Source organism: Lithobates pipiens, unplaced genomic scaffold (assembly GCF_037356315.1).
Source record: "Lithobates pipiens isolate NorthernLeopardFrog02 unplaced genomic scaffold, aLitPip1_a1.2 Scaffold_19, whole genome shotgun sequence".
Taxonomy (NCBI): Eukaryota; Metazoa; Chordata; class Amphibia; order Anura; family Ranidae; genus Lithobates; species Lithobates pipiens.
In genome coordinates, this window is record NW_027507764.1 from 126,946,506 (window position 1) to 126,969,335 (window position 22,830).

At 46.3% G+C, this 22,830-nt stretch overlaps 1 protein-coding gene across 2 annotated transcripts in view; it reads right to left on the bottom strand.

Annotated features, from left to right (window-relative positions):
• Positions 1-22,830, bottom strand: part of ABCB5 (ATP binding cassette subfamily B member 5) — a 172,422-nt gene that overhangs the window by 109,805 nt on the left and 39,787 nt on the right. The window contains exon 1 of one of the 2 annotated variants that reach the window (XM_077491247.1): positions 21,514-21,662. The exons of the other annotated variant lie outside the window; for it this stretch is intronic. Within the exon in view, the coding sequence (XP_077347373.1) occupies positions 21,514-21,555 (42 nt within the window). The 5' untranslated portion in view covers positions 21,556-21,662. Of the gene's footprint in view, positions 1-21,513; positions 21,663-22,830 lie in introns of those variants that run through there. 2 annotated transcript variants of the gene reach the window in all.

Consider the following 22,830-nt stretch of genomic DNA (forward strand, 5'->3'; position numbering starts at 1 on the left):
TTCCCAACAACAACCCAAGAAGCGAGCACTATCCAACAGACGAAAAGCTGATTCAATATCAGTTTTGGCTATGAGAGCCCCCTTACCAAACTTCTGAACCCACTCATCAAATTATGCATATAAGACGGTACATAGGGAGGGATCGATCGCATGATTCACCCACCCACCTGTAGGGTGGGAAAGGTGGTGAATAAGCCAGAACTGATTCAGTTCCCTCTTGGGTACAACCCCCAATGGCAAAACCACCAGGTCCCCCACTGGAACTGAAAACGGCACAGCCATCTTGCCCAACGCCACCTCCTTCTGCAGCTTAATAGAAACTAGGGATGCACCGAAATTTCGGCCGCCGAAACATATCGGCCGAAAATGGCCCTTTCGGCAAAAAGCCGAAAGAGAATTTCCGCCGATACTGGTGCCGAAAATGGGGCGGGGCTTTATGGGCTTGGCCCCGCCCTCGGTGCCGCCCATCACGGGGGTCTCATTCTGTCTTTAGCTCTCCTCCTCCCCTCCCTCCTCACCTATGCTGCAGTCAGCCTGTGGGGTCTCGCTCTAAAGTCCCCCTCTCCACAGCGGTGGCTGCATATGTCTCCTCAGCTGATGTGTAAATCGGCTGTGCAGGAGCTGGGCATGATGTTTACTGTGAAAGTGAAAGCAAAGGAGAGGCGTTTAGCAGTGTGTGCTGTGCTCTCTGCCTCCCCCTAGAGTGCAGTACCCAGCATGGAGATTAATGTACAGAGCTGCAGCTGCCAATTTAAAAAAAAAGACTGTCTATATATATGTTTGTATGCCTGTGTGTTGTATGTGTGTGTGTGTGTGTGTGCGTGTGTGTGTGTTATATGTGTGCATGTTTATATATGTGTGTGTGTTCTATGTGTGCATGTTTGTGTATATATATATATATATATGTGTGTGTGTGATATGTGTGCATGGTTATATGTATGTGTGTTAAGTGTGTATCTTTCCATGTGTGTGTGCGCGCATGTATGTGTTATATGTGTGTTGTATGTTTATATGTGTGTATGTTTATATATATGTGTGTGTGTGCGTTTTTATATGTGTATGTTTATATGCACTGGTGAGGCACAGGCAGGCTACATGACGGGCACTGGTAGGCTGCTGGGCACAGTGAGGCTGCATTGATCTCCTGTAGCATGTCCGCAGTCTCTGATCAGCTCCTGTACCATGCCCGCAGTCTCTGACCAGCTCCTGTACCATGCCCGCAGTCTCTGACCAGCTCCTGTACCATGCCTGCAGTCTCTGACCAGCTCCTGTAGCATGCCTGCAGTCTCTGACCAGCTCCTGTAGCATGCCTGTAGTCTCTGACCAGCTCCTGTAGCATGCCTGCAGTCTCTGACAAGCTCCTGTAGCATGCCTGCAGTCTCTGACCAGCTCCTGTACCATGCCTGCAGTCTCTGATCAGCTCCTGTACCATGCCTGCAGTCTCTGACCAGCTCCTGTAGCATGCCTGCAGTCTCTGACCAGCTCCTGTAGCATGCCTGCAGTCTCTGACCAGCTCCTGTAGCATGCCTGCAGTCTCTGATCAGCTCCTGTACCATGCCTGCAGTCTCTGACCAGCTCCTGTACCATGCCTGCAGTCTCCAACCAGCTCCTGTAGCATGCCTGCAGTCTCTGGCCATCTCCTGTAGCATGCCTGCAGTCTCTGACCATCTCCTGTAGCTTGCCTGCAGTCTCTGACCATCTCCTGTAGCATGCCTGCAGTCTCTGACCATCTCCTGTAGCATGCCTGCAGTCTCTGACCATCTCTTGTAGCATGTCCCCAGTCTCTGACCATCTCCTGTATAAAAATATTTTTTTTAAATAGTCAATTTCGGTATTGGTGCTGTTTCGGTATTGGTTTCGGTTTTCGGGATCAAGGAAGATTTATTTTCGGTATCGGTTTCGGCACCAAAAAACTCATTGCATCCCTAATAGAAACTACGTAAGGATGATCATACGCTGACTTCAGGTTAGCTGAAACAGGAGGGACGCTGGCCAACATACTCGGGATTGGAAAACCCAAACGCAACGTTCTTGGCGTGACCCTGTTCAGATGTCCTATTTAGATATGGTGCCATTTTTTCCACCTTCACTGGAGTCGTCCCTCTTTACAGCATTGGCTGGTTTCTTTCTTTTCTTGAAGCATTTTGAAAAGGGATGGGAACCTCCGTAGCCCGAGCATTTGTGACGGAAACAGTAGGATCCCCCAAATTTGCAGGCGTTCTCATTGAACTGCCAGCAGAATCCCTTACAATTTGTGGCCAATGGTGAAGAGGCTTGGGCACCCCCGGCCCCACCAGGAAAGGGGGGCGACGCGACCCTAGCTTGTATCATGAGCTTCATCCACAACCCAATATCTGTGTGATCCCATCGTAATGACAGTCTCACAGCCTTCCGCTGCCAGAACTGCTCATCATAGCGCAGCCACGCCCCAAAAAACCTGCTGAGCTTATCTGATGGAATCCAAGTAACAAAACAAAGCCGAACAATTCTCCAGCACGGAATAATCTAAAGTGATGCTTCTTTTCTTCCTATTTTTTGCTCTAATCAGGCTTAATATTGTCAAGGTTAAACTGCTCCAGCGGTAACAGCCAAAAAATCTCCATGTAGCACACCTTCCAAATGTTCTCCGTAACCTCCTCTTTCAAATAAGACCCCAAGGGGTGAGACCAGATCCATTAAAAAGTGTTGCAGCAATGCATCCCCAGAGCTCACCTTCCCCTGGCCCCCGGACTCACCCCCAGCTCATGCCGCTAACCAGAGCCCCCCACCCATCCCCAGACACCATGGCAAATGCCATGGCAGACACCGGGACAGGCCCGCCCTGCTTGCACCTCAGGAGAAGTACCGACAGGGACCCCAGGCACAGATACCACACTCACAGGACCAGACATTGTAAAAGGTACAGATAATAACTTCCCAGGGAAAACCGACAAACCAGCCGCACCTCTGGATCCTTGAAGAGGTCCCTGCTGGACTGCTGCTGCCAGGGTCCCTCCGAATCCATGTCCGACACCTCACTTTCTGAATGCTGGTCCCCCTGCCCCACAGGGAACAATGACGAGGTAGAGAGGACCGGGTGCCCGGGAGTGACGTCATCAGCTGGCACCCAGCTCCCCGTGTCCCGACTCCCTTGTTGAGCCCTCTGCCGGCCTGAAGATGACGCTCCAGGACCATCGCCATCACCCAAGGTACATCCACTTGGCCTTTGTGGGGGAGGGGCCTGCACCAATACCCGCAGATGGTCCGCGCCGGGTTGTGCCACCAGCTTCCAACCGAATCCTTAGTCAGTGTCAATGGAGGCCTGGAGGGGGATGTAGAGGGAATCCTTTGAGCCGGGTCCCACCGATGCTGAGGATTCCTCCCAGCTCCTGCAGAGGGAGGCGGTATGGGTCTCTTCGTCCTGGGGGTTGGAGGGTCCTAAATCGGGCTCCCTGTATGGCGGCTCAACCTGGGGGTCACATTGGAGCTGAAGAGCGCAGGAGGCCAAGACCTCCTCGCACATGGCGAAGAAGGGGCAGGAGTAGCAGATCCCTGCCCCGACCCCTGAAGCACAGCAGACAGCTGAGAATTCAGCCACTGCGAGCCATTAGCCAGGGCAGCTGAGCGCAGCTGCCCCAGAAGTCTATCCAGATTTTCCATACTGAATACAGCACAGAGAGAAAAAACTTTCTGTGATTTTACTTCTCCTGCTGACCCCAATAATGAAACTACCCCCGCCCATGGGAATAACCCAGTACCTAGTCCCTACAGGGCCAGATTTCCCACAAGGCCACCGAAGCCAGACCTCGGGGTGGTAGTGGTTCAGGGGCGGCGCCGTATGCAGGGCCGATCTGCTCGGGGGGCAGTGCACCCAGGCGCCAGAGAGGTGGGGGCACTGAAGCGCCAGAGTGCTCCCTTCCTTCCTCCTTCTCTTGTTCATTTCCAGAGGCGCTCTCTCAGCTGCTGTGTTTCCTGCTCAAGCCCCTCCCTGCCCCTCCTCCTGTCAGAGAATGAGAGCAGCTGGGGATGAGATTGGAGGTGGAGCAGCTGGTCTCTGTGTGGAGGGAGACCAGCGGCAGCAGCGCAGTGACATTGCGGGGGGCGGGGCGGTCCATGCCTGACACCTTCTCCTCCTCCTCTCTGTGTCTCACTCCTGCCTGCTGTGAACAACTACTCTCCACACTGTCCTCTCCTCTCCAGCTGCTGCCCGGGTGTTTTATGTACCCTAATGGGGGGGTTGTACTAATGGAGGGGGGTCCTGGGGGGTCTGTACTAATGGAGTTGGGGGGTCTGTAACAATGGAGGGGGAGGGTCTGTCCTGGGGGGGTCTGTACTAATGGAGTGGGGAGTCTGTACTAATGGAGGAGGGGTCTGTCCTGGGGGGTCTGTACTAATAGAGGGGTCTGTCCTGGGGGGTCTGTACTAATGGAGGGTGGGGTCTGTACTAATGGAGTGGGGGGGTCTGTACTAATGGAGGGGGAGGGTCTGTCCTGGGGGTCTGTACTAATGGAGGGGGGTCTGTCCTGGGCCTCTGTACTAATGGAGGGGGCTCTGTACTAATGGAGGAGGGGTCTGTCCTGGGGGGGTCTGTACTAATGGAGGAGGGGTCTGTCCTGGGGGGGTCTGTGCTAATGGAGGATGGGTCTGTACTAATGGAGGGGGGGTCTGTCTTGGGCCTCTGTACTAATGGAGGGGGCTCTGTACTAATGGAGGAGGGGTATGTCCTGGGGGTCTGTACTAATGGAGGTTGGGGTCTGTACTAATGGAGTGGGGGGCCTGTACTAATGGAGGGGGGTCTGTCCTGGGGCCTCTGTACTAATGGAGGGGGCTCTGTACTAATGGAGGAGGGGTCTGTCCTGGGGGGTCTGTACTAATGGAGGAGAGGTCTGTCCTGGGGGGTCTGTACTAATGGAGGATGGGTCTGTACTAATGGAGGGGGGTCTGTCTTGGGCCTCTGTACTAATGGAGGGGGCTCTGTACTAATGGAGGAGGGGTCTGTCCTGGGGGTCTGTACTAATGGAGGTTGGGGTCTGTACTAATGGAGTGGGGGGCCTGTACTAATGGAGGGGGGTCTGTCCTGGGGGGTCTATACTAATGGATGGGAGTCTGTCTTGGGGGGGTCTGTGCTAATGGAGGGGGGTCTGTCCTGGGGGTCTGTACTAATGGAGGGTGGTATCTGTACTAATGGAGTGGGGGATCTGTACTAATTGAGGGGTGGGGTCTTCCTGGGGGGTCTGTGCTAATGGAGAGGGGGTTTTCCTGGGGGGGTCTATACTAATGGAGGGAGAGAGGGAACCCCAGAGGGAAAGCCACACAGCCTAGCGCCATCCCTGGCGGAGAAAGGAATGGAGTTATTGCAGGAATACAAATCTGGGTGCTACTCAGAGAAGTCACCAGGGGCAATTCAGCATGAGCTGACTCCTCAGAGACTGATCAGAGGAACCGTTGCTAACGTCCATAGGAACTGCAGTCTCTGACCATCTCCTGTATTATGTCTGCAGTCTCTGACCATCTCCTGTACTATGTCTGCAGTCTCTGACTGTCTCCTGTAGTATGTCTGCAGTCTCTGACCATCTCCTGTACTATGTCTGCAGTCTCTGACTGTCTCCTGTATTATGTCTGCAGTCTCTGACCATCTCCTGTAGTATGTCTGCAGTCTCTGACCATCTCCTGTCATATGTCTGCAGTCTCTGACCATCTCCTGTCACGTCTGCAGTCTCTGACCATCTCCTGTCATATGTCTGCAGTCACTGACTGTCTCCTGTAATATGTCTGCAGAATCTGACTGTCTCCTGTTGTATGTCTGCAGTCTCTGGCCATCTCCTGTATTATAGCTGCAGTCTCTGACCATCTCATTGCCCAGTGAAAGCCACCCCACCTCTAACCTGCACTTTAGCAGGAACTGACCGGTGCAACCTGCCCAGCGACCCCCCCCCAGTCATGTGGGCCCTGCACCTAGCTTCCCTTTGCTCTGGGCCTGTTCTGTATACTGACTGAATTAATAAAAAAGGAAAATACAAACTGCACTGCTTTGATTTATAAATCTGCCTGCAGTTCAAATTTAATTGGCTTGTGGTTTTGGCTCTTTGCATTGTATCACTGCAACATGATACTTTCAGATTTTCCATGTGCTCTGAAAATAGCAGAAACCAATGCATTAAGAAAATGAAACATTCGAGAAAAAAAACAATTGCAATAGCTCACTCTTACTAAAATCAATCATGCTTTTTCCAGTCAATATAAATAATTAAATAGTCATGAATTGGGGGTACAGAAGGTACAGGGATGGGGGAGGCCAGACGATGTTCAAGGTATCACTGCCAGTTGCCGTACCATGAAAATTTACCAGCAAGCTGATCAATTATCACATGACATCTATATAACAACATTCTCCAATCCATAAACTGGAAACAACCCAATCCATACACAGGGAACAACAGCATGCGCACACCAATACCCAAGTTGTCACCACTCACAATTTACAGACTTGTGATAAGCATTGCTCCTGACATCTCTAGTCGGCACACTTGGCCCTCCAGTAGATATCACTTATAGAGTTAGTAAAAACACCCACTGAAAGTCTGTAGGTGGGACCATGGACTCGGTACCTGGAGGGCCAAATGGTTCAGAAACTTGTATTACCGTGAAAGTTCACAGAAAGTAGTACAAAATCTGTATACACAGCCGCAATGGCCAGGCAACTCTTATTGAGAACTCTGCAAAGGATACTCGAACACACTACTGACACCCAACAGCATCTGACTGAAGAGGTGTCTGGAAGGCACCTGGATGAGGAAAGGCTCCCTCTCCCTACACTAGGCACTCTGTTCCTGACCAGCAGGGTCTCTATCCCTGACCTGACCACGCAAAATGCATGTCAACCAAGGGGGAACAGTGCTATTTATTAAAACTACAGATCTTTATTTTCTACCCTTGAGATCAAGGTGAGTTACCACCTACACAGACCATCCTCTGGCTTTTGCATCTTACCCAATTAGTGGTAGGATTTTGACATAAAAAATCTTCAGACACCCATTACTGTGCTGGGTTATAACAACATAAAAAGACACACATTATTAATAACTCTCCTATATTTTACAACACAATTTGCATGTCTGGAGTCTAACAGTTTCTCTTTGTGCAATTAGGTTTTGGCATAAAGCTTTATTATTGAGCACAGTATGAAATGAGAGTTATGAGTTATATATACGGTACTGTATATCCTTCCTGGATTTGAAATACATACAGTTTTCTTACACTAGGCACTGTATACTTTTACACCTAGACTTAGCTAATTTGGGATGCAGACATACAGACTAGTGTGCAGTGAGAAAACATACAGGGTATAAATTACTTCTACTGGTAAGTAGGGATGAGCTTCGTGTTCGAGTCGAACATACGTTCGACTCGAACATCGGCTGTTCGCCCGTTCGGCGAATTCCGAACGTTATGGGCCGTTCGCGCCAAATTCGTGTGGTGCTCACGGCCCACAATCGCAGTGCATTGCTGGCTCATGATTGGCCAAGCATGCACTGTGACCCTGCATGCTTGGCCAATCACAGCGCCAGCAGCGAGGAGAGCCATGATTGGCCACATGGCAGGATGCCTGTGGCCAATCATAGCTCAGGCTGTGTAGTACACGCCCCACACTATATAAGGCCGCCAGCGCGGCGGCCTTGTGTAGTGTGTTGGCATCTGAAGCAGTTAGTGGGTGTTCTGTGTACCTTAAACACAGTACACACCGATCGTTATCGGCCGATTTTCGATCTTGCTCTTCTGTAGTGGTTGTTGTCTGCTTGCCCTGACCGCAGTATACACCGCTATATTCACCTCACCTATATAGCTAGTGATCTATCTTTTATAATAGAGCTTGCAGTCAGTAGTGTTAGGAGCTTGTGCGTGCTGTCTGCGTGCTCTGTACCCAGTACACACCGCTATATCCACCTACATAGCTCTTCTCTATTTGAGCCCACTTGCCATCTGCAGAAGTTATTGGAAGTTGTGTGTGCCTCCAGCACAGCACAGTATACATCTGTATATACCCCTTTATCTCTGGTGTTCTATAATAAAGGCATCTGCAGGAGTTAGTGTTTTTTTTGTGCCTCCAGCACAATATACACCTGTATCTACCCTTTATTGCTGTTCTCTAATAGAGCCATCTGCAGGGCTTTGTGGGTGTTGTGTGACTCAATTACAGTATACCCCTTTATCTCTGGTGTTCTATAATAAAGGCATCTGCAGGAGTTAGTGGGTGTTGTGTGACTCCAGCACAATATACACCTGTATCTACAGTTTATTGCTGTTCCCTAATAGAGCCATCTGCAGGGCTTAGTGGGTGTTGTGTGACTCCATTACAGTATACCCCTTTATCTCTGGTGTTCTATAATAAAGGCATCTGCAGGAGTTAGTGGGTGTTGTGTGCCTCCAGCACAATATACACTACCCAACTGTTTTACCCAACTCCCTTCAGGCCATTACCATGTCTGGAAGGCCAGCAAGGAGAGGCAGACAGGCGAGAGCGCCACACAAATTTGTCACGAACGGGCGATTTACAGTCCCAAGAAACACGTGGACTTGTACGTGGCTGGGAGGAGGTAGCTGCGGATCATGTTGTCCTTAGTGACCCAGAGGACTCCGGACCGAATGCCTCAGCTAACCTACACTGCATGGCCTCCCTGATCCTGCAAAGCCTGCGGAAGGATCCTCGTATTCTTCGGATCAAGGAGAGGGACCATTACTGGCTGGCCACTCTCCTTGATCCACGGTACAAGGGTAAGGTTGCCGACCTTATCTTGCCATCGCAGAGGGAGCAGAGGATGAGACATCTCCGGGAGGCCTTGCAGAAAGGTCTGTGCAACGCGTTCCCAGAGACTGGGAGGTTACAAACTCCTGGTCCTGGACAACGTGTTGCTGAGGCATCGGTCAGAAGGAACGGTGGAGAAGGTGGCCGTCTGACTGATGCTTTCAGACAATTTTTTAGTCCGCAGGCCCAAGGTATGATCGGTTCCAGCAACCATCGCCAGCGTCTGATTTACATGGTGCAGGAATACCTAGGGGCAAGGTCAGACTTGGACACCTTTCCCACGGAAAATCCTCTGGCTTACTGGGTCACTGGCCAGAGCTTGCACAGTATGCAATTGAGCTACTGGCCTGTCCTGCATCCAGCGTTCTTTTGGAACGCACCTTCAGTGCTGCTGGTGGCTTTGTTACCGATCACAGGGTGCGCCTGTCCACCGAATCAGTTGATCGACTGACCTTCATCAAGATGAATCAGTCTTGGATCACCCACAGCTACCAAGCACCTGAAGCTGATGTAACCGAATAATTTTTTTTGAAATATCACATCCCTTCAAGACTGCCTATGCTGATGCTGAGTGACTGTCCTGTGATGTTGATTGTCTATCCTCTTCCTCCTCCGCTGATATGTTGGAAGAACATTTCTGGCTCTGGGTGATGCCATCAGCCCAATTTTTCTGCCCCTGTTTAACAGGGGCGTTTAATTACAATTTATGATGCAATGCTTTGCAGCAGGGCTAATTCCTGCAATAAAACAAGAGTATATGGGAGAGGTTGCAGTGTGGTGGCACCAGCACCAGTGCCTAAGGCCCAATTTTTCTGCCCCTGTTTAACAGGGGCGTTTAATTACAATTTTTGATGCAATGCTTTGCAGCAGGGCTAATTCCTGCAATAAAACTAGAGTATATAGAAGAGGTTGCAATGTGGTGGCACCAGCACCAGTGCCTAAGGCCCAATTTTTCTGCCCCTGTTTAACAGGGGCGTTTAATTACAATTTTTGATGCAATGCTTTGCAGCAGGGCTAATTCCTGCAATAAAACTTGAGTATATGGGAGAGGTTGCAGTGTGGTGGCACCAGCACCAGTGCCTAAGGCCCAATTTTTCTGCCCCGTTCAACAGGGGCATTTAATTACAATTTTTGATGCAATGCTTTGCAGCAGGGCTAATTCCTGCAATAAAACAAGAGTATATGGGAGAGGTTGCAGTGTCGTGGCACCAGCACCAGTGCCTAAGGCCCAATTTTTTTGCCCCTGTTTAACAGGGACTAGTAATTACAATTCTTGATATAATATTTCACAGGAGGGCCCGTTCCTGTGCCCACCCAGAGTAACTGTGAGGACTTATAGTGTTGTGGCACCAGCACCACAACCACCAAAGGTCAATTTTTCTACCACTGTTCAACAATGGCATGTATTACAATTCTTGATATAATCGTTCACAGCAGGGCGCTCCAGCGCCCACCAAGAGTCACTTTGAGGGCTTACAATGTTGTGGCAAAACCAACACCTTGTTCCGCCATTTCTGCAGAGCATATAGGGCAGACCCCTACTTTCAAACATCCAACTTACAAACATCTCCTACTTGCAAACGGAAGGAGACAACAGCAAGTGAGATGAAAAAAGATGTACAACAAAACAAATTATACAGGGGTGATAACCCTTCCCTATGTTTTCCAAAAAGCTTAAAAATCGTTTTTTTGACTGGAGCTACACTTTAAAAATGTACCAGTTGAAAATTACAAACAGATTCAACTTAACACAACAAACCTACACAGTCCCTGTCTTGTTTGCACCGCCTGTATACTGCTATTCTGAGTATATAGGGCCTGGGGGCCACACGCATTTCCTTTTTTTAATATGGGTACTGGGTTCCCCTTAATATGCGTACAAGACCCAAAGGGGCTGGTAATGGGCAGGGAGGGCTACCCATGCCATTTTTCTCAATGATTTTCAACCATATTGCAGGAACCAGATATAACATTAAAACCGCAAGCAGTTTTAAATGGTGTTATTTCCGTTTAATGTAATTTTGTGCAGGGACTGTTCTAAACACTGGAAACACGTGGCACTTCACAGGCATACTACAGACACCCCCAGGCACCATATTTAAAGGAATATTTCACTTTTTTTTTTTCACTTTAATCGTCATTAAAATCAGTGCTCCCGCCAAAACTGCCATTTTTAAAAACATTTTAGGCATTGACCCATGTCCCCTGGGGCAGGAGCCAGGTCCCCAAACCCCTTTTAGGACAGTATCTTGCATATTAGCCGTTAAAATTAGCACTTTTAATTTCGAACGTTTGAGTCCCATAGACTTCAATGGGGTTCTAACGTTCGTACAAATTTGGGGTCCGTTCGAAAGTTCTGGTGCGAACCGAACCGGGGAGTGTTCGGCTCATCCCTACTGGTAAGTATATAAATCAAACCTTTGGCCTTCCATCCACACTGTATTGTTAAAATGTTATGTTTTTTTCCGATTGAACTCTGTCTTTACTGGATCATGTAACTAGAAATGGAAACTGAAGTGCCACATCACTGCTATTATTCTAATAAAAGTCAGGGGGACAATCTAAAAAGTACCTAATGCATTTCCAAGGTCAATATATTTATAGGTCAAGTGCTATTTTTCCACAATTTTTCCACTATTGTGCTATTGTGATGCTATCATGTCCATATGGACCAACATTTTTGAGGAATGTTTCCAACACCTTGTTGAATCAATGCCACAAACAATTAAGGCAGTTCTGAAGGCAAAAGGAGGTCCAACCCAGTACTAGCAAGGTGTACCTAATACAGTGGGCGATGAGTGTAGATAGTAGAAGCATCATCTGTGCATTGATGGAACATTTCAGCTGAGCAGTTCTTGGGCCTTTAGACTCTTGCATAATGGCTCAAATTGCTGCATTCAGATCAGTAATGTATATATATTTTTAAGGATCTGAATGTAGCACTTGCACTTGGCTGTGCACACCCCTATAATATGGCACTGTGTTCAGCTGCATAAAAATAGAAAACCTTTTCTCCATGGTCCTACATACGGACAAAAGTTTTTTTCTATTTTCCTACATCCTACATATTTAATGTGTGCATGAAGATGTTTGTGCCAACATTTACAATGTTTAGGTTAAATGTATGCCATTGGCCCTGATTAATAAGGACGCTAGGAGGTTTCTGACATCGGCATCCTAGCAACCGAGGACACTAGACAGCATAAAATAAGATAATACTTTGTCATTGTATAACTACAACATTTATCAAGGTACTCTTTAGAGCAGCTATATTAAAACATTTTTTAAAACATATGAATACGTCATAACACATGGTCATATATCCATCCCTAAATATAGAAAAAAAAAAATCATATTTTTTAAAAAAAAGTAAACATTTTACATAGAGTTACTAAAATTCTGCACTTGGTGAAATTATAGACAACACAGCTAGGGAAAAAAATTGAGTATTGTGCAGAGGTTAGTAGTAGGTAGGATAGAGTACAGAGGTCAACAGTAAGCAGGGCAGTGTACAGATTTCAGTAATAGGTTGGGCAGTGTACAGAAGACAGTAGCGTGTAGGGCAGTGTACAGAGGTCAGTAGTGTGTAGAACATTATACAGAGGTTAGTAGTATGTAGGGCATTGCACACAGGTTAGTAGTAGGTAGGATAGTGTACAGAGGTTAGCAGTGTGTAGGGCTGCAGCAGTGTACAGAGGTTAGTAGTAGGTAAGTAATTGTGCAAAGGTTAGTAGTAGGTAGGGCAGTCTACAGAGGTCAATAGTAAACAGGGCAGTGTACATAGTTCAGTAGTAGGTAGGGCAGTGTACAGAGGTCAGTAGCATGTAGGGCAGTGTACAGAGGTCAGTAGTATGTAGGGCAAGGGGCGGACTGACCATTCAGCCACTCGGGCACTGCGCCAGGGCCCTGGGCCACTAGGGAGCCCTATCAGGGTTGTCAGCCTCATTAAAACCAGGGACAGTATGTAAAAATCTGTGTTTTTTTTTTACATCTGTCTGTGAAATGTCCCTTACCGACATCCCTTTGGTCTAAAAATCCCAAGATTATAGCTGCCCCACCTCTCCAGTACCTTCTCAGCCAATAGAAACATGCCTGTGTATATTGTGTGTACATGTATGTGTATACTGTGTGATTGTATACTGTGTGGCCCCATAATCTCTGATTGCCTGGGGGCCCCATAATTCTCCTATTGCCCGGGGGGCCCCATGAGTTGTCAGTCCGCCCCTGGTAGGGCAGTGTACAGAGGTCAGTAGTAGGTAGGGCAGTGTCCAGAGGTCAGTAGTTGGTAGGGCAGTGTACAGGGGTCAGTAATATGTAGGGCAGTGTACAGAGGTAATTAGTAGGTAGGGCAGTGTACAGAGGTCATTAGCAGTGATGTAAGTAACTTTTTAACTTTGATTACTCTTCCCCTCTTGGTAACTCAGTTCCCATTACTTGGGCGGCGTTACTGCAATTACATTTACCGCCCAGGAGGCCCGCCGTGGCCGCACTGCCTGGCCATTTGTTCCACAGCGGGGAGGGGGGCTTTTGCCTGCTGAGCTGAGAAGAGGCTGAGACTCAGAGAGACTGTCTGGACTGCCCCATCCCACCCGCCTATCCAGAGAGAGAGAATGTAGGGAGGTGGGGCAGACACTGAAAAATTAAGTCAGCTGACCAGCTGACACCAATCGAGTGAAGGGGAGGGTCTCACTGTCTCCCCATGAGGAAAGGCATCCCTGGAGGCATTCAAGTAAGTGACTGTCTGACGATTCGAATTGCAGTGCAATCGATCTATCCCAAGTCCTCCACCACCTCTGCTTCTTACTGATCCCATCCCTACCCACCCATTATCACTTCTGCAACAGAGGTGATGGGGGGTATACGGTAGGGATGAGATCAGTGGTGGTGGGGGATGGGATCAGTAAGAGGCAGAGGTGGTGGTGGGAGAGGATGGCACCACCACTGCTGCCACCCCCCAAGTACCACCGCTGCCTGCCACCCCCCAAGTACACCACCGCTGCCACCCCCCAAGTACCACCGCTGCCACTCCCTCAAGTACTGTACACCACCACTGCCACCCTCCCAAGTACACCACCACCACTGCCTCCCCCCAAGTACCACCGCTTCCACCCCTCAAGTACCACCGCTGCCACCCCCTCAAGTACCACTGCTGCCACCCCTGTCACAGTTACTTTGCTGAGTAACTAATTACTTTTCCAATGTAGTAACCCGAGTTACTAACGCAATTACTTTTTGGGAGAAGTAATTTGTAACTTAACTAATTACTTTTTTAAAGTAAGATGACCAACACTAGTCATTAGTAGGTAGGGCAGTGTACAGAGGTCATTAGTAGGTAGGGCAGTGTACAGAGGTCATTAGTAGGTAGGGCAGTGTACAGAGGTCATTAGTAGGTAGGGCAGTGTACAGAGGGCAGTAGAGGTCAGTAGTAGGTAGGACATTTTATAGAAGTCAGTAGCAGGTAGGGCAGTGTCCAGAGGTTGGTAGTATGAAGAACAGTGTACAGAAAAAGTAGGACAGTGAATGGAGTAAGCAGGACAGGGGGCCAGCAGGGCAAAATACAGGGGGCCAGCAGGGCAAAATATAGGGGGATTTGGAGGGCATCATACTGGGGGAGATTCATAAACAAAAAAAAAAGATAGTAAATGATTTTAGGAGTACCGTAACTATAGTACAACGAATGCGACTAAAAACCTGTGTTTTACCGTCACCCACAAAAAATATATATCTGGAGCATGATCCTCTAGACTACACAGACACACACATCAGAGGATTAAAGGTACACAAGTTTGTCTCCAGTGAGGAACCAACCAGTATTCAATAACGCAGCTTTGTTAATCAATACAAGTATAAAAATAGCTCTACCATTTCAGAAAAGGATTAAAATGACAACACTGCCATCACAGGCATAGCAGATGCTGCAATCATCCCTCCATACAAACTCACACCCCACATCAGGGAAAATGATTCCAAATAGGGCAGTTGCTTATAGATTGCAAGTAACAGGGATACTCCAGGCATGAATAATGCTGACCACAGATAATAATCACTTGAAGCGGAGTACTTTGTGCAAATAACTCTATACCCAGTTCAAAACCCTGACTGGGCAGACTATATTGTAGGCAGAATTACACACTGCGTTAGGAGTAGCTCAGTGTTGATATAGAAGAGCCAACCTGTCGTTCCGTGTGTGAACAGTGAAAACAATCTCAATAGAAAAATGATTGGATTGAAGCCAGATAGTCTCCTGAAATAAGACTGCGTGAGTCTCAAGGCAATTGCAGACTAGTGCAGGCGGGTGGGGTATACAGTATCTCACAAAAGTGAGTACACCCCTTACATTTTTGTAAATATTTTATTATATCTTTTAATGTGACAACACTGAAGAAATGACACTTTGCTACAATATAAAGTAGTGAGTGTACAGCTTGTATAACAGTGTAAATTTGCTGTCCCCTCAAACTAACTCAACAAACAGGCATTAATACTCCATACAGTATAGTAAATGTCCACAGATACTCAAAAAGTACCTCTGATTACTAAAGTGGTGCTACTGTCATTACTTATTATGACCAGCTTTCATATGGCAGTGGCACATGAGAAAATTGAAGAGTGATAGATGGTGATAAAAGTCCAGGAAGACACAGATAGTGGTCCTAATGTGGTTTAACGATGTGTACCTCACACCAGACTCTGCAAGCCAAGCGTCACACTCCCCTTAGAGCCCTTTCACATGGGGCTTTACCGTCATTTTAGCGGTGCTATTTGGCCGCTAGCGGGAGGTTTTAACCCCCGATAACGGTTGAAAAAGGGTTAAAATCGCATGCAAAGCGATGCTGGCACCGGCCATTGATTTCAATGAGCAGGGGCGCTTTAGGAGCGGTGTATTCGCCGCTCCTACAATGCTGCAAAGAAGCTGCTTGCAGGACTTTTTGTGATGCCCTGCCAGCGCAGTGCCCCAGTGTGAAAGCACTCAGGGCTTTCACAGTTGTATTGCAGCTGAGGTTTTTTCCATCACTTTACAGGCATTCTTTTTAGTGTTAAAGCACCTGAAAAACGCCTCCAGTGTGAAAGAGGTCTTAGGGGTTCTCGCGCACCAGAAAGATGAACACATCAAGCTTTGATATGTTAACCACGGCTGTCTTCCCCATCATGGAGGGTGTCAAAACTTGTACTGGATCTACCACAGGTACTCAGACAGAAAAAAGTGGGCTCAAATAGCATAATTTAATTTTTCTCTCTCATTTATTTTAAACTTAATATGATATATTCCATAAAATCCATCAATCAATTGGAACTTAAAGTTAAAATTGTCAGCATTCAGAAGGCATTCTACACAGCACAGGGCCCACGAGACTCACAAAACTAAGGAAGATAGCGCCCACTGCTTACTTCCGGTTTGTCTCTTCCTGCCCGTGGAAAGCAAGCGCCGTCGCAAGGTTATGCTTTGGCGCGTTTCATCACCACGACTTCCTCTGAGGGCGTGGCCTTACTGGGCTGCGGCCCGGTTTTTATATCAACACACTGCAGTGTAAACATTAACCCTCCAAGTGCACAAACCGCTCATATCAACAAGTGCACATCAGCGGCCATCATTGCTTAGCTTGGGGATCAATATACACTCTTAAGAAATATACCTGACTTATATATCCAGATATAACATACACAGTGCATCCTTTTATAGCAAATTACTAGAATGAGCATCTGATTAAATTGCTAGTGTATTATAGGGCCATTATCTTATTGCTGTCATTCCTATATTTAAAAGCATATAGTTCATATACACAGAAATACGTGTAACACTAGAATACAAATTCATTTAAAACTAATCTGTATATCTCATATTTTTCATATTTTCACAAATCTCATTTAACACTATCTAACATTATAAAAAGACATATAAAATATAGCATTCTATTCATGTAAGGACATATAAAAAATATATCTATAAAACACTCCATATACATCTCATAAAAATACTTATAAAGTCCTATACACAGGAAAAAATATCCAGAGTAATGCCCCGTACACACGATCAAACTTTCCGACAACAAAACCGTGGAATTTTGTTCGAAGGTTATTGGCTCCAACTTGTCTTGTATACACACGGTCACACAAATGTTGGCCAACAATTATGAACATGGGAACGTGATGACGTACAAGATGTATGACGATCCAAGAAAAAGGAAGTTCAATAGCCAGTGCGGCTCCTTCTGCTTGATTCCGAGCATGCGTGAACTTTTGTGCGTCGGACTTCGGTACACACGATCGGAAATTCCGACAGCAAAGTTTTGTTGGCAGAAAATTTGAGAACCTGCTAGCCAACATTTTTTGGCAGAAAGTCCGCCAATAAATGTTTGATGGAGCGTACACACAGTCAGACTTTCAGCCAATAAGCTCACATCCAACTCTTGTTAAAATTCTGGCAGAGAATATTCTGAATGTAAACTAAAAAGTGCACAATTTAGTGCAGAATAGTTTCAATATTCCCTGATGAAGCAGTTTATTCCCAACTCCACATTTAACCCTTTAGGGGTGAGAGTGTCAATTTAAAAAAATCCAGTAAGTTTCACATTTGGGGAGATCCCTGACTATATTGGAACCTCTCCACACTGGTTTCACATGGTCTACTTTCCAAAATTTTAAGCCTGAGGGGTCTTGATTATGATGAAGTTTGAAATGCAGTGGCACATTATGGTTCTTAAACCCAAGTTTTATGTTCTGTATATGTTCTGCAATATGAACCCTCAGAGGTCTTTTAGTGCGGCACACATACATTAGCCCACAAGGGCACTGCAAGACATACACTATATTGCATGTAATGAATTCATTAAAGTGGAAGTAAACCCATCGATTTTAAACAGTTTAAAAAAACGGCATGCCGGGAATGCTGACTGCACATTGGCTGTGCTCTCAACCAAACTGTCAAACCACCCAATGGCTGGTGTCATAACGGATCACATGTGCAGCACCGTGCCAAGCTGAAGATTAAACAGAGGCAAAGATGGCAGATTCCGTGGATGAAAACGATAGGAGGGTTTACTTCCACTTTAATTGTAAATTATTTATTGTTCATGGTTGAAATAAATGTAACTAAACCTCTCATATGGGCAGCAACCTCCCTACACGCCTTACATTTTTGGCATGTATAGAAACCATCCTCATCCCAAAATGTAGAGGGGGGATCCAAAAATTTTCTTTACTACCCTGTCTCCCATGTAGTGTATGTCTAATGTATGTGGGCCACACTAAAATACCTCTGAGGGGTTCATATTGCAGAATACATACAGAACATAAAACTTGGGTTTAAGGACCATAAAATGTAAATATTTTATCCTTTGTATAGGACTTTATAAGTATTTTTAGGAGATGTATATTGAGTGTTTTATAGATATATTACATGTATAGAATGCTATATTTTATATGTCTTTTTATAATGTTAGATGGTGTTATATGAGATTTGTGAAAATATGAAAAATATGAGATATGCAGATTAGTATTAAATGACTGTGTATTCTAGTGTTGCATGTATTTCTGTGCATATAACTATATGCTTTTAAATATAGGGGTGACAGCAATGAGATAATGGCCCTATAATACACTAGCAATTTTATCAGATGTTCATTCTAGTAATTTGCAATAAAAGGATGCACTGTGTATGTTATATCTGGATATATACGTTAGGTATATTTTTTAAGCAGAGTGTATATTGCTCCCCAAGTTAAGCAATGATGGCCACTGATGTACACTTGGAGGGTTAATGGAGTGTGTTGATATAAAAACCGGGACGCCACACTGTAAGGCCATGTCCTCAGATAAAGTAATGATGATGAAATGCGTCAAGGCGTGACCTTACAGCGACCAGAAGTGCCATTTGCATTCCATGGCCAGGAAGAGACAGAGACAGAAATAGACAGTAAGCAGTAGACACTGTCTTTCTTAGTTTTGTATGTCTCGTGGGTCCTGCTCTGTGTAGAACGCCTTTTGAATGCTGACAATTTTAACTTTAAGTACTGATTGATTGATGGATTTTATGGAATATGTCATATTAAGTTTAAAATAAATGAGAGAGAAAAATGGAATTACGCTATTTGAGCCCACTTTTTTCTGTCCGAGTACCTGTGGGGGATCCAGTACAATTTTTGACACCCTCCATGACGCGGAAGACAGCCGTGGTTAACATATCAAAGCTTGATGTGTTCATGTTTCTGGTGAGTGAGAACACCTAGGGGGAGTGTGATGTATTGCTTACAAACTCTGGTGTGAGATGCACATATTTAAACCACATTAGGACAGCCATCTGTGTCTTCCTGGATTTCTATCATAATCTATCACTCTTCAATTTTCTCCTGTGCCACTGCCATATGAAAGCTGATCATAATAAGCAATGACAGTAGCGCCGCTTTAGTAATCAGAGGTACTTTTTGAGTATCTGTGGACATTTACTATACTGTATGGAATATTGTTTTTGCATTTTACACTTTAAGTGGCAGCTGACACTTTGAATCGCTGTGAAAGATATAATGGAAGATAGTGGAAGAAGGCCTATGTTTTCACTGTATTGTGACACAGCCATTAATGTGTAAACCGCTGGCAACAAAAGTGAGTACACCCCCTAAGTGAAAATGTACAAATTGGGTCCAATTAACCATTTTCCCTCCCCGGTGTCATGTGATTTGTTAGTGTTACAAGGTCTCAGGTGTGAATGGGGAGCAGGTGTGTTAAATTTGGTGTTATTGCTCTCACTCTCTCATACTGGTCACTGGAAGTTCAACATGGCACCTCATGGCAAAGAACTCTGAAAAAAGAATTGATGTTCTACATAAAGATGGCCTAGGCTAAAAGAAGATTGCCAAGACCCTTAAAATGGGTTGCAGCATGGTAGCCAAGACCATACAGCGGTTTAACAGGATAGGTTCCACTCAGAACAGGCCTCGTCATGGTTGACCAAAGAAGTTGAGTGAACATGCTCAGCGTCCTATCCAGAGGTTGTCTTTGGGAAATAGACGTATGAGTGCTGCCAGCATTGCTGCAGAGGTTGAAGAGGTGGGGGGTCAGCCTGTCAGTGCTCAGACCACAGGCCGCACACTGCATTAAATTGGTCTGCATGGTTGTCATCTCAGAAGGAAGCCTCTTCTAAAGGTGTACAAGAAAGCCTGAAAACAGATTGCTGAAAACAAGCAGACTAAGGACATGGATTACTGGAACCATGTCATGTGGTCTGATGAGACTAAGATAAACTTATTTGGTTCAGTTGGCATAAAGTGTGTGCAGCGGCACCCAGGTGAGGAGTTCAAAGACAAGTGTGTCTTACCTACAGTCAAGCATGGTGGTGGGAGTGTCATGGTCTTGGGCTGCATGAATGCTTCCAGCACTGGGGAGCTACAGTTCATTGAGGGAACCATGAATGCCAACATGTACTGTGACATACTTAAAAAGAGCATGATCAACTCCCTTCAGAGACTGGGCCACAGGGCAGTATTCCAACATGATAACGACCGCTAACACACCTCCAAGACGACCACTGTCTTGCTAAAGAAGCTGAGGATAAAGATGATGGACTGGCCAAGCATGTCTCCAGACCTAAACCCTATTGTGCATCTGTGGGGCATTCTCAAACGGAAGGTGGAGGAGCGCAAGGTCTCCAACATCCACCAGCTCCGTGATGTCGTCATGAAGGAGTGGAAGAGGACTCCAGTGGCAACCTGTAAAGCTCTGGTGAACTCCATGCCCAAGAGGGTTAAGGCAGTGCTGGAAAATAATGGTGGCCACACAAATTATTGACACTTTGGCCCCAATTTGGACATTTTCACTTAGGGGTTTACTCACTTTTGTTGCCAGCGGTTTAGACATTAATGGCTGTGTATTGAGTTATTTTGAGGGAACAGCAAATTTACACTGTTATACAAGCTGTACACCCACTACATTACATTGCAGCAAAGTGTCATTTCTTCAGTGTATAATATTACCGGTATATAATATAATATTATATATACATAAATATAATATTTTCATGTTATGTGTATATATTCAACATTTTGTATAAATGGTGTTTACTCATGTGTTTTTTCGTACGCTGCTTGTGGTAGGCATGTGCTTCTGCCAGCAAACACCCCCCTCTCTGCCCAGCGGCTTAAAGAGGTTGTAAACCCTTGTGTTTTTTCACCTTAATGCATCCTATGTATTAAGGTGAAAAAACACCTGGCAGTCATCTCTTTAGCAGGGACGGGGTTATCTGATGCAGGGAGGAGCTGCAAGAAGAGGATGTTCGGGGCTACTCTGTGCAAAACTAGCTGCGCATTAGAGGTAAGTATGACATGCTTGTTATTTAAAAACAAAACAAAAAAAAACAATCCTTTGCAATCACTTTACGTTCCACTTTATAGTAAATCTGTTAGCTGTTTTACATTCTTAAAGTAAAAATCCTGTCCGACAACAGGCAATATAATACCTGTGCTTTACAGTTATTAGCCAGTTATGTTTTTTTACTGGGGGGGGGGGGTTAAGTGTTTAAAGAGTATCTAGTTCCGTCCCGGGCCCTGAGGTACTCTTCTAAAATCTCAGGCTGAATGTGAGTGAATCTGCAATAATAGATCATACAAATATAACCACCTGCACCTTAACACTCCCTCTTTTTTCAAGATGGCATCATGCCATGATTCTGTCTCTTCAGCTGTGATATCTGCTGTGATTCCAGTTAATATTCCCAGCATCATGAATCTACATTTTCTTACCCCTGGGCGCACCATACTTCTTCTCCTTCTCTTCGCTGCCATCCTGTCTCCTGAACTTCCCAGAAGTGATTAAGCTGTACGCTGCCAGGCTGGGGAGAAGGGAGGAGTCCTCCAGGATGCTGTTCTCATGCAGATCCCTTTCATTGGAGAGAGCTCTGCTTCCTGAATGTGTACGTCCAGATACCTGCGACATCAGTGATATCCCAGCAACAGGTAACATGTGTCATCATGCTACCAAGAGACCCTGTCCTTGTATGAAATCTGAATATACTTTAATATAGTGTACCACTGTATACAGAAAAAGAAGTATAGCAAGGATTTCTCCTGCAATTCCTCACTTAGGCCTGGTTCACACCTATGCATTTTTTTTTGTGCATTTTCAGTTTTGCAGAAACACAATTCAGTCCATTTATCATGGTTTTCTATAGATGTAGTTCACATCTGTGCATTTTATGGAAAGCGCAAGGGACTTTTTTCTGGTTTTTGGTTCCATAGACTTCAAAAGCGTGTATTGAAAAATGCAAAATGCACCTGGAATATGCAAACTGCAACTTGCAGAGGTGTAAATCGGGCCTCAAAGTGGACCTACACTTCATCTGAGCACCAAAAATACTATTTAATTTATTTATAATTTTCAGAGCAACCTCCCCCATCCATCCATGTCTCCATTAGGGATGAGCTGCGGTGCGTTCGCACACCCCACGTGCAGAGCCTGCCAGGAGGTCGGCACTGCGCTGCGCTAATCACAGGCAGTGAGACATTGTCCCAATGCGCAGCTATAGAGATCGGGAAATGTCTCACTGTCTGTGATTAGCGCAACGCAGTGCCAACTTCCTGGTGGGCTCTGCACGTGGGCTGTGCGAACACGCTGGAGCTCATGCTTTATTTTGTTGAGAAATCACTTTGAAAAAAAAACTACTAGCATTTCTGGCTGTGGCCATCTTGAGTACGGGCAGATTTCATGCAGCATTTACTTCCTGCAATCCAATTGCCTTTAGCTCAGGCATGCAAGTCAGAGAGGGGGAGCTTAGCTGAGAAAGACCCTTTTCCCCTCCCAGTCCTGGAATGTATAACTTAATACAGCCCGGAGGCAGCCAGCGTGAGGGATGGGGTTGGGAGCCAGGATCAGGCCCTGCAGACCCCGCCGGCCAAGCGGAGGCATCCTGGGGCTTGCTCGGCGGCTGGTCGGACCCCCCAGAGGCGCCGGACGCGTGGTGGTCCAGAGGACGATGGGCCTGCACCCCTTTATCCTGCGGCTGATGGTGGACGGGAGGCGGCTGTCTCGGCGGGTCACCGACCTGGCCCGGGGGCGGCTCG